A 13,833-nucleotide genomic window follows, 5' to 3' on the forward strand; every position below is an offset into this window, starting at 1 on the left:
ACCATATTTACATACGTTATGACAGATGTCTCACCTGTTTTGACATAACTGGACACAGGTACTTCACATCACTGTAATTTGGAGAGTTGGGTGGTGATCTTGAGATGAGAGTGAATAAGAGAATCTTTTATTCCTTCCTCAGCATGTTCACTGAGGCTGAAAATTTACATGCCATCAGTTTGAAAAGTGTAATTGTTCATGCTGGTGTGAATAGAGAGCAGTTAACAATGGACTTAGTTTCACCGTGTAACTGGTTGTAAAGAGAAATAATTAAACCTTACTTGTAGAAATTTAGAGGAAGAGATGTCTTCTTTACTCAGTTTTAAAGAAAAACAGCTTTAGGGAAGTTGATGAGAAATAACTCCAAGGATATCTTCTAGATTGCCTATGTGAAAACATGCATGTAGCTAAGTTTTTTATTTCTTTAATAAAATTGAAATGTAAAATATGAATTGAGTACAAGAGGAATATTGTTTGACAATAATCTGATAAGTGTCCCTATAACAAATATTTAAATATGAATTGCAGAAGAAGGCCTGAGGTTATTTGTGGGACCTGGGGGAAGTACGACCTTTGGCAGCCATCATCTTCCAAATAGGTATGTAGTCTGCCTTTTTCTTTTAAATGTTCTTGAGTGGAAGATGAAGGGTACAAAGTTTGTGTGAGACTGAAGCTAGAAAACACATACAGTGTTTCCATGTGAAGAATTACACCTCTGAGTTTTCCTCATCTTCAGACTTCAAACTTGAAATTATAAGTTTGTTGATTTTCTTAAATGTGTTTTTAGAATGTATTAGTAGAGGACCAGAAGAACATGGGGCACGATGCAATGAAAAGGGATGTTTAGGAACCCCTGAATGGCTCAGTTGTTAAGTGTCTTCCTTCAGCTCAGGTCATGATCCCAGGGTTCTGAGATCAAGTCCTGTTTTGGGCTCTCTGCTCAGCAGGGAATCTGTTTCTGCCTCTCCCACTGCTTGTGTGCATTGTGTGCTCTCTCTCAAATAAATAAATAAAATCTCGGGGCACCTGGGTGCCTCAGTGGGTTAAGCCTCTGCCTTCAGCTCAGGTCATGATCTCAGGGTCCTGGGATCAAGCCCCACATCAGGCTCTCCGCTCGGCGGGAAGCCTGCTTCCACCTCTCTCTGCCTTTCTCTCTGCCTGCTTGTGATCTCTCTCTCTCTGTTAAATGAATAAATAAAATATATTTTTTTTTTAAAAAAAAAAGGATGTTTAGGTAAGAGTTCTTAGGGCATGGGTGGGTAGCTCAGTTGGTTAAGCATCTGCCTGCCTTCAGCTCAAGTCATGATCTCAGAGACTTGGAATAGAGCCCTATATCAGGCTCCCTACTCAGTGGAGAGTCTGCTGCTCCCTCTGCTTGTGCACTGCTGCTCCCTCTACTTGTGCACTCGCTCTCTCTTGCTCTTTCTGACAAATCAGTCCTTTGGAAAAAATTTTAAAAAAAGGAGAGTTCTTAATCTGATATTTTAGAAAGAGCAAAGCAGAATTACATTCCAGTCAGTGATCTTCTCTATCGTGAGCAGTTACATGGCCACTCAGCAGCATACACTTGGTATTAACCTTTTTTGTACTCCCCTCTTCTCCACTGTACCAGAGTCAACATACATTCTAAAAACAGTTGTGAAAGACCAAACATCATTTTGGGAGTTAATCAGATTCAAATGAAGAAAAGGCATCTGCCAGACTTCCGATTCTGATACCTAGCCCTGCAGCAAATAGTTGTGAGCACCGATGCTCAGAACACTTGAGGAACTCTGATCTCTGCCCTGATGTGCAGCCCGGTACTCTATATTTCCACATAATATGTATGGAGAGTTCCAGAATAAGTCAGCATTGGGTTAGGGAGCCCCCTTGGTCAGAGACAGTTGTTTTATTCTCTAATGCTCAAAACCTGAAGGAATGTCTCATTTGTTCCACCAGTACTTGTCTTGTTCAGTACCTCCTACGTGTCCAGCATCTTGCAGGGTCCAAAAGATATGAAGGATACAGTAAATACCTATAATCAGATGTGACAGTTAGGTAAGAAGGAGACTATGAGAGAATAGTTCATTTGAACTGGGGTTTTTAGAGGATGTAAGCACAATTTATAGTTTTCATTCCCTCTCGCTGACTTACTATTCATTAAAATTTAGTAACTACTTATTAGGCCAAGTCATGGGTAAGGATGCAAAAGCAGAAAGACCCAGCTCACCCTCATCTAGCTTATGTTCTGAGCACATGGGGCTGGCAAATTACAGTCTATGAGAGCCAAGTTGGTTCACTCCCTGTTTTTGCAGAAATAGTTTTATTGGAATACAGCAACACTTATTATGTATTATCTATGGCTGCTTTGATGCTCCAGTAGCAGAACTGAGTAGTATGGAGAGATCACAATGGCCCTCGAAGCCTAAAATATTTATTATCTGACTCTTTCTAGCAGGTGAGATAGACAAACTAAAATTTATAGCAGTATAATAAGTACTATAATAGAGAGAAGTAGAGGAAACAGAGAGAACAGAGATGGGACCGGACTCACACAGAGAAAACTTCCTAGAAAGTTGACACTTTCTAGAGAGTCTTGGGGAGAATTAAAAGTAAGAATTAAAAAGTAAGTGGGGGATAAACAGGTGGATATGAGGAAGACAAATTTTCCTGGTAATAGGTTCAAATAGAAGGAACTAATAGGCATAATAATCACAATATCTAATTACATAATAGTAAATATGTAATAATTATCAATGTCACTTATGGAGCATTTATTTGTTTTATGCCAGGCACATATATATGTTTCATTCAGTTCTTGCATTATTTCTTTTAGTACTCACAAAGTACTATTATTAGTTTTTAAAAAGAGAAAACAAAGAGGTTAAGTTAAAGGAATTTTCCCAAAGCCTTAAAACTAATAATAGATAAAACCAAGATTCAGACTCCTGTCTCTTTGAGTCCAGACACATTCATGGTAGCTCACCGTATTCCTCGCGGGCTTGTGACTAATGTAACCTACTCAGGGACTTGCCAGGGAACAGGTACTTCGGAGGAGGGGGCATGTGAAGGGAGCTGTGGAACATGGGGCTGGCAACAGTCTCAAAGCCAGGTTGTAAATGGCCTCTGTCATCATCACAAAGAGTTTATTATCCTTTTTTAGGATAATAAATAGTTTGATCATTCTTTGCAGAAAAGTGATCTCTCAGATGGGCGTTTTAGAAAACTAGCCATAATTTGTCATGGGAGAGGTGGTGGGGAAGGGAGACTGGAGCAAGGAGACACTAGTAGCAAAGACCAGGTCAAAAAATAACATTTATGAGGACAGTGATAAGTACTGTAGAGAAACATGTGTTTTTGAGTTAAAGAGTTTGGGTTCATATCCTAGCCAGACCACTTTTGGGGCCTCAGTAAATCTTTGAACTTCAATGGAATTTTAGTTACCCCTGTTGAAAAGTGGGGATAATCATGAGATTGATTTAAAGAGTAAATGACATAATATACTCAGTAAGCTCTAGCAATTATTAATTTAGGTAGAAGAATAGCAAATAATACAACTCCAACCAAAAGGAACCAAAATAATAAATGCCCAGATAGATCTCTTCTCTCATTTCTGACTGCTCAGAGTCCCAGTCAGACTTCCACCCCTATCTGCTTTACTGATGTTATTAACCTCTGCAAGGCTTATTTTCCTCACCTGAAAAATGGGAGTGATAAATATTACCTAACTCACAGGATTTTGCTGAGGATTCAATTAGATAGCTTATGTAAAGTATTTAACACAGTGCGTAACACATGGACAGCTCTCAGTATATGCTAGTTGTGTGTGTTATTCTTATTCAGAGGAAAGAAAAACAATTTCTATGAGAGATAATCTAGGACCTAGGCTATAAAGGCATTCATAATTCTGGGTCCCACCCCTTTCCAAATTAATGTTAGTAGAATCATCACCCAGTGCCTGAAAGCCTAAGATGATAATTAGGGGTTGAAATAGACAATTAATATCACATGCCACAGAAAGACTGAGGAATGTTGGAGACAGTGTATTACGGTGAAAAGAGAATGGGCCATGCAGTCAGACATAGGTTTCATTCCTGGTTTAGCTGTCATGACCCAGCTTGGCTATAATCCTGACAAATTACATCTCTTACTTGCCACCAAAAAGACATATCGTTGGGGTTAATGACACAGGGTCTGGAGTTGGGTTTCCTGGGTTCAGTCCCAAGCTCCACCGAGGATCAGCCATGCATATTCAGTAAGTTACCCCACTTCTCCCTGCCTCACCTGTCTCCTCACCTACAAAATAGTGCCAGTAACAGAACCTACCTCATAAGAGTTATAAGGCTAAATGAAGTGAGGTAAAACATGTAAATGACTAAAAAAAAAACTGGCATGCAGTAAACACTCAAGTACTATTATGCACAATTAAAGTTCTCTCTTGCAGAGTTGCTGGGAGATGCCCAGCACAATACTTGTATAGGTAGGCTGTCCATCACTAGCTGGTGTGTATCAGAGCAATGAATGTGCTGGCATTCAGTCTGTTCTGAGAGAGAAACTGGCAGCACAAGATGGAACTAGAATCATTTACTCAAGTCACTGAAGAGGTATGAGAACCATGCATACCTTGTTAGGAAAGTGAGCCCTTGAGAATGAAGAGAACAGAGCAATAAACAATAGAGACTTGGGGAGGAATGTCCCCAGTACTACCTTGAAGCCTGTGGATGCAGCCTGAGCAGCTCAGGGATACCTACAGACATTGCAGGGTTGCATCTCCTTGCTTGCCTCTGAGACATTTAGTTGCTGACGAAAAGTCTGCTTTCAGTTGGTTCTGTTCCTCGATGTGATTTATCTTTCATCTCTGGCCATTTTAAAGATTTTTATCACTGGTTCTTAGCAGTTTGGTTATGATGCCCCTTGGTGCGTTTCTCTTGTGTTTATTCTGCTTGGGGTTCATTGAGCTTATGCATCTGTGGTTTACAGTTTTCCTCAAGCTTGGAAGTCTCCAGACATTATTTTTACCTGCCCCTCCTTCTGTTATCCTCACCTACAGATTCTAGCCCCCAGCCTCCCTGAGCTCTGACCCCTGACCCCTGCTCTCAGAAAGACCACCTGCTTGTGTTTGGGTTCTCCCTGCACTGCATGCTGGAAGGACCCTGAAGTGAAGCCGCTTTGGGCTTTCTTCACTGAGTTCCATTCTCTTAGGAACAGTCCTGTACTGCCTGTTGTCCAGTGTGTGAAACTATTGTTTTACATGTGCTGTAAAAAATTTTCTAGTTATTTAAATCAGGAGGGGAAAGTCTGATTCCTGTTACTCCATCATTTCCAGAGTACAACCAGTACTGAAAGCCAGTGTGCAGGGGCAGCACTCAGCAAGGTCCCTTCAAATTCTGAATTTCTTTAGCTGTGAATGAGTGTTCACTGGTGTTCCACTGAGAATGTTCCTGTTTCTTCTGCAGAATGAATCCTTAAGAACAAGACCTCTGAGCAGTCAACTGGAAAGTCCAATTCAGTCCACAGTGGGCTGGTAACCAGTACTTCTCCCCCATTGTTTAGAATTTCCTCTTAAAATTCCATATGGGAAGAGACCAGTCATGGTGGTTGCTTCTGGTCTTACTGATCTCAGGCATACTCAGAGTGAAATGGTCAGGTAGTATAGTTCCTGGCATCATGACGCAGGAGATGGGTACTGGTGATAACTTTAAGCAATAATACCATCCCCTCCATGGAACAGCACCTCTTCAGCTCCCCTCCTGTTTACTCAGGAGGGCTCAAAGATCCTCACCTAAAAATAAACCGAGCTGCCATCAAAAAGACCCTGCTTTTATGGGCTTGTAGAAAAACCTTTATCCTCCCAGATGAAGAAAGAATAGAAGGAGCATGTGTGTTCATTCCATTATAACACAGGGCCAAGATACTAGGTGCATCAGCAATAAAAAACGTTCTGTTGATGAGGCCATTATTTCATTTAAATACTTGTTTTAGTCACAAAGCTTGCAAGTTTTAAGTTTTTAGCATTCTCCACATTTCATTCATAGAGGTCAGTCAGTACCTGGAAGATCAGGGCAAAGGCTAAGCTGCTATAGCAAAGATAACCAGAAATACAATGGCCAGGTGATGAGACTGCTTGGCCTCAAAAAGTGATTCAGGGACCCAAGGCCCCTCCGTTTTGCCCTTCATCATCATCCCTACCTGTTGTCAAACCAGTCCAGAGCAAGCAATTTCTCTTTATGAGACAGAAGTTGACACATCCCCACTCATGTTCCATGGAGGGAGGAACTGAGTGTCATGCCAGTACCTGTCAAGGAGGTTTAGGAGATGTGGCCTCTAGCTGAGATGTCTATACAGCCTGTAGCTAGAACCATGAAGAAGGAAATGATAGATTTAGGGGGACAACAAGCAGTATGCCAAGCCAAGGTAATGAAGAAATAAACCCCTCTTCCAGATCACTTCATTTTAGGGGCACCTGGGTGGCTCAGTCGGCTGAACATCCTACTTTTGATTTTGTCTTGGGTTATGATCTCAAAGTTGTGGACTCAAACCTCTGAGCTCAAGAGGAAGTCTGTTTCTTTGTCTCTCTTTCTCTCCCCACCCTTTTCCCTCTGCCCCTCCCCCTGCTCTCCTGCACTCTAATAAATAAATAAATAATTCTTTTAAAAAAAATCATTTCACTCTAAATCCGTATTACACTGGTACAGTCTACGTCACTGACCACATAGAAAGACATCAGCATGGGGCACCTGGAGGACTCATTAGCTTAAGTGTCTGCCTTCAGCTCGGGTCATGATGTCAGGGTCCTGGGATCAAGGCTCACATTGGGCTCCCTGCTCAGTGGGGAGCCTGTGTCTCCCTCTGCCTCTGCCTCTCCCCCTGCTTGTGCTTGCTTTCTCTCAAATAAATGAAATCTTTATAAAAAAAAAAAAAAGAAAAGAAAAAGAAAAAAAGGAGGGGGGGAAATAAAAACATTAGCATGTTAAATAAAAGAATTCTTGCATTTTCTAGAAAAGTACATTAAGACACCACACACACTAGAAACATTCACCTGTTAACTGCAAGGCCTGGGTAAATTGCCAGTCAGTATATACTTTTGGATGAGACTGATTTTTATATATATATATTATATAGGTGTGTGTGTGTGTGTGTGTGTGTGTGTGTGTGTAAACATTTTTTAAGAGATTTCTTGGCACAGGTTAAGATTTAGGAACAATAGGGGCACCTGTGTGGCTCAGTGGGTTAGGCCTCGGCCTTTGGCTTGGGTCATGATCTCAGGGTTCTGGGATCGAGTCCCGCATCGGGCTCTCTGCTCAGCAGGGAGCCTGCTTCCTCCTCTCTCTCTGCCTGCTTCTCTGCCTACTTGTGATCTCTATCTGTCAAATAAATAAATGAAATCTTAAAAAAAAAAAAAGATTTAGGAACAATACTAGATTACCACAGGAATAAGCGTGACTAGACCATTCCAATGTACTGATGATAAACATTTACTATTTCAAGTACTCTCTAACTGATCTCTTTAAACTGTGTGGAAATAAAATCTAGTAGAAAATGCCTAGTGCACTGTCTTTATGAGGGCAAGGCTCACTAGAACAGTTTTAAGCATCATAACTCAAGACCTTGAAGTGGTTTTTTTCTCCCCTCCTGTCGTAGAGTCGGGTCTGGAGCTTATGAGCAAGTCGTGATCAAACGCTAGCAGTCAAACTCCTGAACTGGAGCTTCCCTGGGGCTCTGAGAAATGGGCAGTCAAGCTGTTGAGGCACCTCATTCAAGCACGTTCCTCTGTTAAGATGAAAGCCATCACCGATTTCTTCTTGGAAAGCGCCCACTACCATCCTGTCCCACCCACCGAAAAAGAACATCAGAACTGGAGCACCCACAGGCTGGGCCACGTGTCGCTAGTGGCACACGGCTTCTGCGGTCACTGCACAGGATCATGAAAAGCCTGATTTTCCTTTCAGAACAGCCAGGTGGGGAAAGCAGCGCTATACACCCAAGTATAGTTCTGTATGACGTATAAAACCTGCAGTAGAGGTGTTCAACAGGTTTGGGCTCTAATTATATCATTTTAATGTTCCAGGAGGTAATAAGTGAATCATCTGAATCCTATAAATTCTGTCAAAATAGTTATAATCTCTTAAGGAAATCTTCCATGTTCTATCCTACCTACAGTATTGTACTGCTTATTAACTCTTCTTGATTGAGTCATTGATATAAAGTTTGGGTGTTCGTGCTTGGGGGAAAATGTTATACTACAACTTAAACGTGTAGAGTGCTTAATTCTCACTGTATCCGTCACAAATGGAGTAAGTGTGTTTAAGTCTGAGATATGTGAATGAGTGTAATGCCATTATTATGCAACACGTATTGTTACTAGTTAATGTTAGATGAGCTGCAGAACTATAGTTGAGATTCAAGGTAAGTTTCATATTTAATAGGTTAGGCTCCCATAAGGCACCTTAAGAGCTGTTCTAACTGAATACTATCTGCTGGTTTCAGGAGTCAGAATTCAGGACAGGAGGAAAATTGTAGCATGGTCAGAAACAGTAGCCTTTTCTGTGTTAAGTTCAGACTTCTATCTGAAACTGAAAATTATTCCAAGGAGGTGGCAGATAAAACCGGGGACAGCTGCTTGACATTACTGACATGGACTCGTGGTTTCCTATTTTAAACTCCCCGCAGTGGGATACTACTTTTTTTTTCTTTACTGTAACAGTAGTTGTTTTGAGACAGTGGGATATGACATAATTCAATATAGCTTTAAAAGTAAGAATATCTGCTCTGGATGCAGTTTAACAAGCTCAGCAGACAGATCATCTTTTTATCAGATGGGAAGTTTTTCTGGTCTTAAATAACAAGTTTTAATGTTCTTGGAGTCACTCAGTCACTGAAGAAAAATGCAGATTCTCTAGAACCACTAATTCCCAGTCCTTCCTTTCAAAACTGTGTCCAGAAAAAAACACGATACGTTAGAATAACTTTGGCCTAGGTGAACCATTTTTGTGTTGGCAATGTAAAGGGAAAATATATTGAGAAAATTATTTCAATGTCCAAACGTAGAGCTTTGGAAAATTTTGAGTAGTTCTGTTAGGGTTTTAGGTTTTTTAACATTTCAAGGATTAGGTATTCTACATTAATCCGGTTCTAATACAAACAGATGTTTTTTAAAAGGTGAAACCCCATGTTGGAATCTTTTGAATGTTGAGAGAGAGCTTGAGTCATTAGTAATACTTTTGTTATTTTGGCAGGAAGAAAATTGACCTGACCATTTTAGTCTAACCAAGGAAACCGTTGGCTTAAGTGGTAAAGACTTGCTGGTTCTCTGTGATTAACAAATGAGCTGATCCATCCATATATATTATTGGGGGGAACTCAAAGTTTTTAATAGAGATATGAAACTAGTGTTTACAGATATTTATGACATGTTTTAAGAACATATTTTTCTATTTTAAAAATATTACTTCTAGGCTATATTTTTTATTGGCACTTATGCAAATGATTTTTGCCATTTTGAAAAATGATAAAAACTATTGGCTGTAAGTGAGGTTCAGTGAGGACAGTCTTCAATATGTAAAAGGTCCTGTAATTCAGACATTGCTCATCTTATCCTTGCCTGCCCTCGGCCTGATACCTTTATACAAGACTGGCTCTCAGTATTTAAAACGATATAGAATTATTTTTTAAAAATAAAATGTGGAGATCTTGAAAAGCATAAAAATCTCGCCTCTGTAATTTTAGCAGCCACCAGATACATCTTGATTTATGTAGTAGGAAATAAAATTTTAATAGAAACATTGATGAGGGAAAAGTCAGCACAAGTGTGGATTCATTTTTTGTGTGGCATTGGTGGGCATACTTTGCAATCACATTTATTTGCAGCCCTCTGGAAATATTTGTTAAAGTTTGCTTAAATATCTGCCTTACTTCTCCATTTTTTTCTTAGAGCATGTACTGTGGAGCTATATTTGAACAATGTAGCTATTTTTAAAAATTGCTTTTTAAATACCAAGTGCACTTTTAGTTCCATTTGGAGTTGAGAAAATTTTGGATTCGAAAAATTAGATCTTAATATTGGTCTTTAAATATTAATTTCAAATTTCAGATCACCCAGTCTTGGAGAATTTGCAAATCTATAACATTGTTTTTGTCTAATCCTATCCTAGAGAAGGATTAATGGTATATTAAAGCTATTTATTTGTGGTCAGATAAGGAAGCCTCAAATATTCTGTTTGGGGGAAATACAGAGGCCGGTCAGAAGCCCACTTCCTGTGGCTGGAGCTGGTAACTGAGACCAGAGGATGTCAGGGGTAGCATGGGCAAAGCAGCCTTGGGCCATCAGTTTGCATTTTGATGGTTGTCTCCCCTTTGTGGGGTGGAAGGCTTCCATATTCAGCAACTGTAGTGGATTAGTATTTACCTGAGAAAGTCTTGACGAAGAATCCCAAGGTCCACCACTTAGCCCATTTGTTACTAAAAGGAAAACAAATCTTCAGCTAACCTCCAACCAAAGCATAAGACATCCAGAAGTGAGTTTAGTAATTTTAGACTGAGATTGCCACGGGTCAACTAGACCACTTTGCAAACTCAAGTTAACAGTATTAAGTATTTAAGTACTCTGAAGTGTCAGGCTACGTTAAGACTTTAATAATGCTTAAAAGGCTTATATGATGGGGTTGCATTTTATTTTAACAGGTCTAACTGGGACTCTTCAGAAATTATACTCAGTCATTTCTCTTAATGGTACGTCATGTGAATATATTCAAGTACTGTAATTGAAATTATTAATGCCCGTGTCTGTGTTGGCTTAGGTACTATGCATAACTTTAATAGCTGAGATGTTTAAAAATATAAAGTCTAAAAATATAAAGGATGAAGTAAGTTTAAAGACTGCTCTGGAAATTAAGGCCTTATTACCTTATATACGTGATCTTTCCTAAGAGAATATATACACAGTGTATTTTAAATAGTGATGTGAGTGGTATGTAGCTACTCCTTATATGACAAGCTGGCAAATTTTTATTATTTACGACAATGTAGTCTGCATTTACAAATGTTTACGTTCGTTATATATATATAACAAAATTCTCTGATATTCATTGACCAAATCCCTTGCAGAGGAATACTTAGGATATTTTGTTTGATTGTTTTTTGGAAATACATCTTATTTTGGAAGTTGATACAACTTGTGGGTAATCATGTAAATGTTTATGAAAAAAAATTGTTATGGAAGTGATTCCATTAGTATTGTTCTAATACTTGGAAAATGATCTTCATATTTATATATTTGTTTTACTGTACAATTATAAATCCCAGAAATTTTTTTTACAAAAAAATTTATTGTATTTGTAATAATGTAAAAGTGAATCTTATACCTGTTCAATAAAAATCATCTTAAACTTTATAATGTGAAAAAAAAAGGCAGACATTAAACTTTATAATGTGTATACTTTAAAAGGTCAGTTTAAGGTTCTGTCAGAAATCGGTCAGATTCTCTCCAAGGTAAGAAAAGAGAAGTGAAAGGATCCCTGTAACTTCTTCCTCACAGTTTCCCCTCATTACTGGATGGTGTAACACAGTCTTAAATCCTCCAGTGAAAGACCCCTCTTTTGAACTCTGAGTTTCACCCTCCAGTGGTGGGGGGAACATGGGTTCTAGAGTCAGACAGACCTGAGTCTGAATTCAGGCTCCCTTCTGAACCTGTTTCTAATTGAGGATGGAGATACTACTAACTCTTCTGGGTTAAGCGCAAGCACCCATGAACTATTAGGAATATAGCATGGTAAGCACTCCTCTGTCGAGCCAGAATTTGCCTTTGTGCAGCATCTGCATACATAATACCTTCGTTCTAGTGTTAGTCACAGAGAAGATGGTCAACAAATATGCCACTATTAGAGGGTAAGATCCTCATGTAACTGATGCTCAGTGCCACCGCTGTCCAGGCTCTTCCTTCCTTTGACTGGGTCCTCACAGAGGAACAACAGTGCTGGCACATTCCTTCCGCTAGTAACTACAATTACAATAGCAATATAAAGAAACATGGTTCAGTATGGGTTTGAGCCCACACCTCTCTGCAAATTGTCACAGCTTTCCTGGACAGTGCAGATAATGAAAGATGGTGTGCACTAAGCAGAAGGACCCTGTAGGATGGGGATACTGTTGTGCCAGATCACAGCAGAAGCCAGTAGGGCCCTCAGATCTACCGTTATGCTCCCTTCCCCACATCTCAAGCATGGAGTTCCCAGGCTCAGCCTTGTGACTTACCCTTCCTCAACACCCAGTGTTTTCTCTCCCACCCTCCCTCTCTCCTACTTCCCTCACCACGTTTTGCTCCTTCATTCCTGTACCTATATATCACATACCTGGTGTATGGACAAATCTTTCTTTTCATCTGTATGATAAGAAATATTTGGTGGACTTAATTAATCCATCCACATTACAAAGTGTACCAAGAACTTAGGAAGCAAACAGAAAAGGCTTACATTTGAACATTCCCTGAGTCCATGACATCTATTCCATATGGCCCACGTGACAAGGAAATGTCAGAGCATTTCCTGCCTGAACTTAGACCCCATTCCTATGCACTTGATTTCTCCTTAACCATTTCCCTTAACCTGACTTCAGCACTAGATCTTTAAACCATTTAGAGATTGCCAAGTGTAATTGTACAAAGCTTCAAGTTATTTTGCCACTTATTTGTACTGGGGAGTTCTAGGCGTGCAATTCCTGGTAAGTGGGGAAAGTGTGCCACCTTGTGGTATTTAACTTCAAGTAATTTGGTTCGACTTTCTCCCAAGTGACCCTTCTTTCCCAGTAATCTATAGAATGAAGACAAAGGAAAAATACTTTTTTTTCATTACTAATTCTTTTACGTAAACTCTCTGCCGACCATGGGGCTCAAGCTTATAACCCCCAGAGCAAGAGTCCAACGCTCCAACGACTGTTCCTGCCAGGTACCCCTTTTCAATACTAATTTTACGTAATTACGTAATTTGAAATACTTGGAAAAAAAGATTTTGAAGCATCAGACTTTTACCCTACTTAAGTAAACTGTTTTTCCTTTAATGTGGAATTAATAAGATTGTCAGCTCCCTTCTGCGTGGATTCCTGCTAGAAAGGACTGGGTGGTCAGCGTAATAAATGGCTTCCAGAGGGAGGAGGTTAGACAAAGATAGCAGCGGAGTAACAGGGCCTTTTCAGCAAACACAAAGAATCTGACTGGGTCAAGGCTAAGGTACAGGAGTAGAGAGCAATGTGATGTTTCAGGGAAAGACCATAAAATGCTCAGAGCTTAATTTGACTAATTCCAGCAGGAGTCACAGGAGGATGAAAAGGAGTAGAGATGAATGGCAGCAGTGCAGGCGAAGGAGAGTCCACCTACACGTGACCAGCACTTAAAGGGCCCGACAGGTAAATGGACAGAGTGTTGATGGGTGATTTTCAAATGATCTGTATAAAAAGCACTGCATGCTGTGGTCTTCAAAAACTAATTGCAAAAGAGGTGAAACGTTTACTGTACCTATTTATGAACTCTGGCTCCTCTAGCTTGTTTTGCTAGACTTTGGGAAAACCTGTAGTTTTTCCCTATTTCGGGATATTCCCAAAGATGGGCATCTTATACTGGGAGAAAGTATGTTAGCCATAGTGAACGCTCTGCATCCTTGAAGGTACGGCTCAAGATTCTAGCTTGCATGATGCTCCTCCCCGACCTCCTGTCAGCAGCTGAACCCACAAGACTCTGTGTAACTATTTCATTAACATTCAGTGCAGTGAAGTTCCTTGGAGCAATGACATCTTAAGTGTTTTGAGGCCTTTGTTTACAAAGTCTGTGGTCCATTCCAAGGGTTTTCCTAGAAAAAGAAACAATCC

At 39.9% G+C, this 13,833-nt stretch overlaps 1 protein-coding gene across 2 annotated transcripts in view; it reads left to right on the top strand.

The window, feature by feature from the left end:
- The window catches only part of EEIG2 (EEIG family member 2), an 84,174-nt gene extending 72,753 nt beyond the window's left edge, over positions 1–11,421 (top strand). For both annotated transcript variants that reach the window (XM_082688279.1, XM_082688280.1), the window contains 2 exons: positions 529–598; positions 7,621–11,421. In XM_082688279.1, coding sequence (XP_082544405.1) covers positions 529–598; positions 7,621–7,663 — 113 coding nt within the window. In that variant the 3' untranslated portion in view covers positions 7,664–11,421. The remainder of the gene's footprint in view (positions 1–528; positions 599–7,620) is intronic.
- Positions 11,422–13,833: the final 2,412 nt, after the last annotated feature.

This window comes from Mustela nivalis (assembly GCF_964662115.1).
Source record: "Mustela nivalis genome assembly, chromosome: 10".
NCBI classification, from domain to species: Eukaryota; Metazoa; Chordata; class Mammalia; order Carnivora; family Mustelidae; genus Mustela; species Mustela nivalis.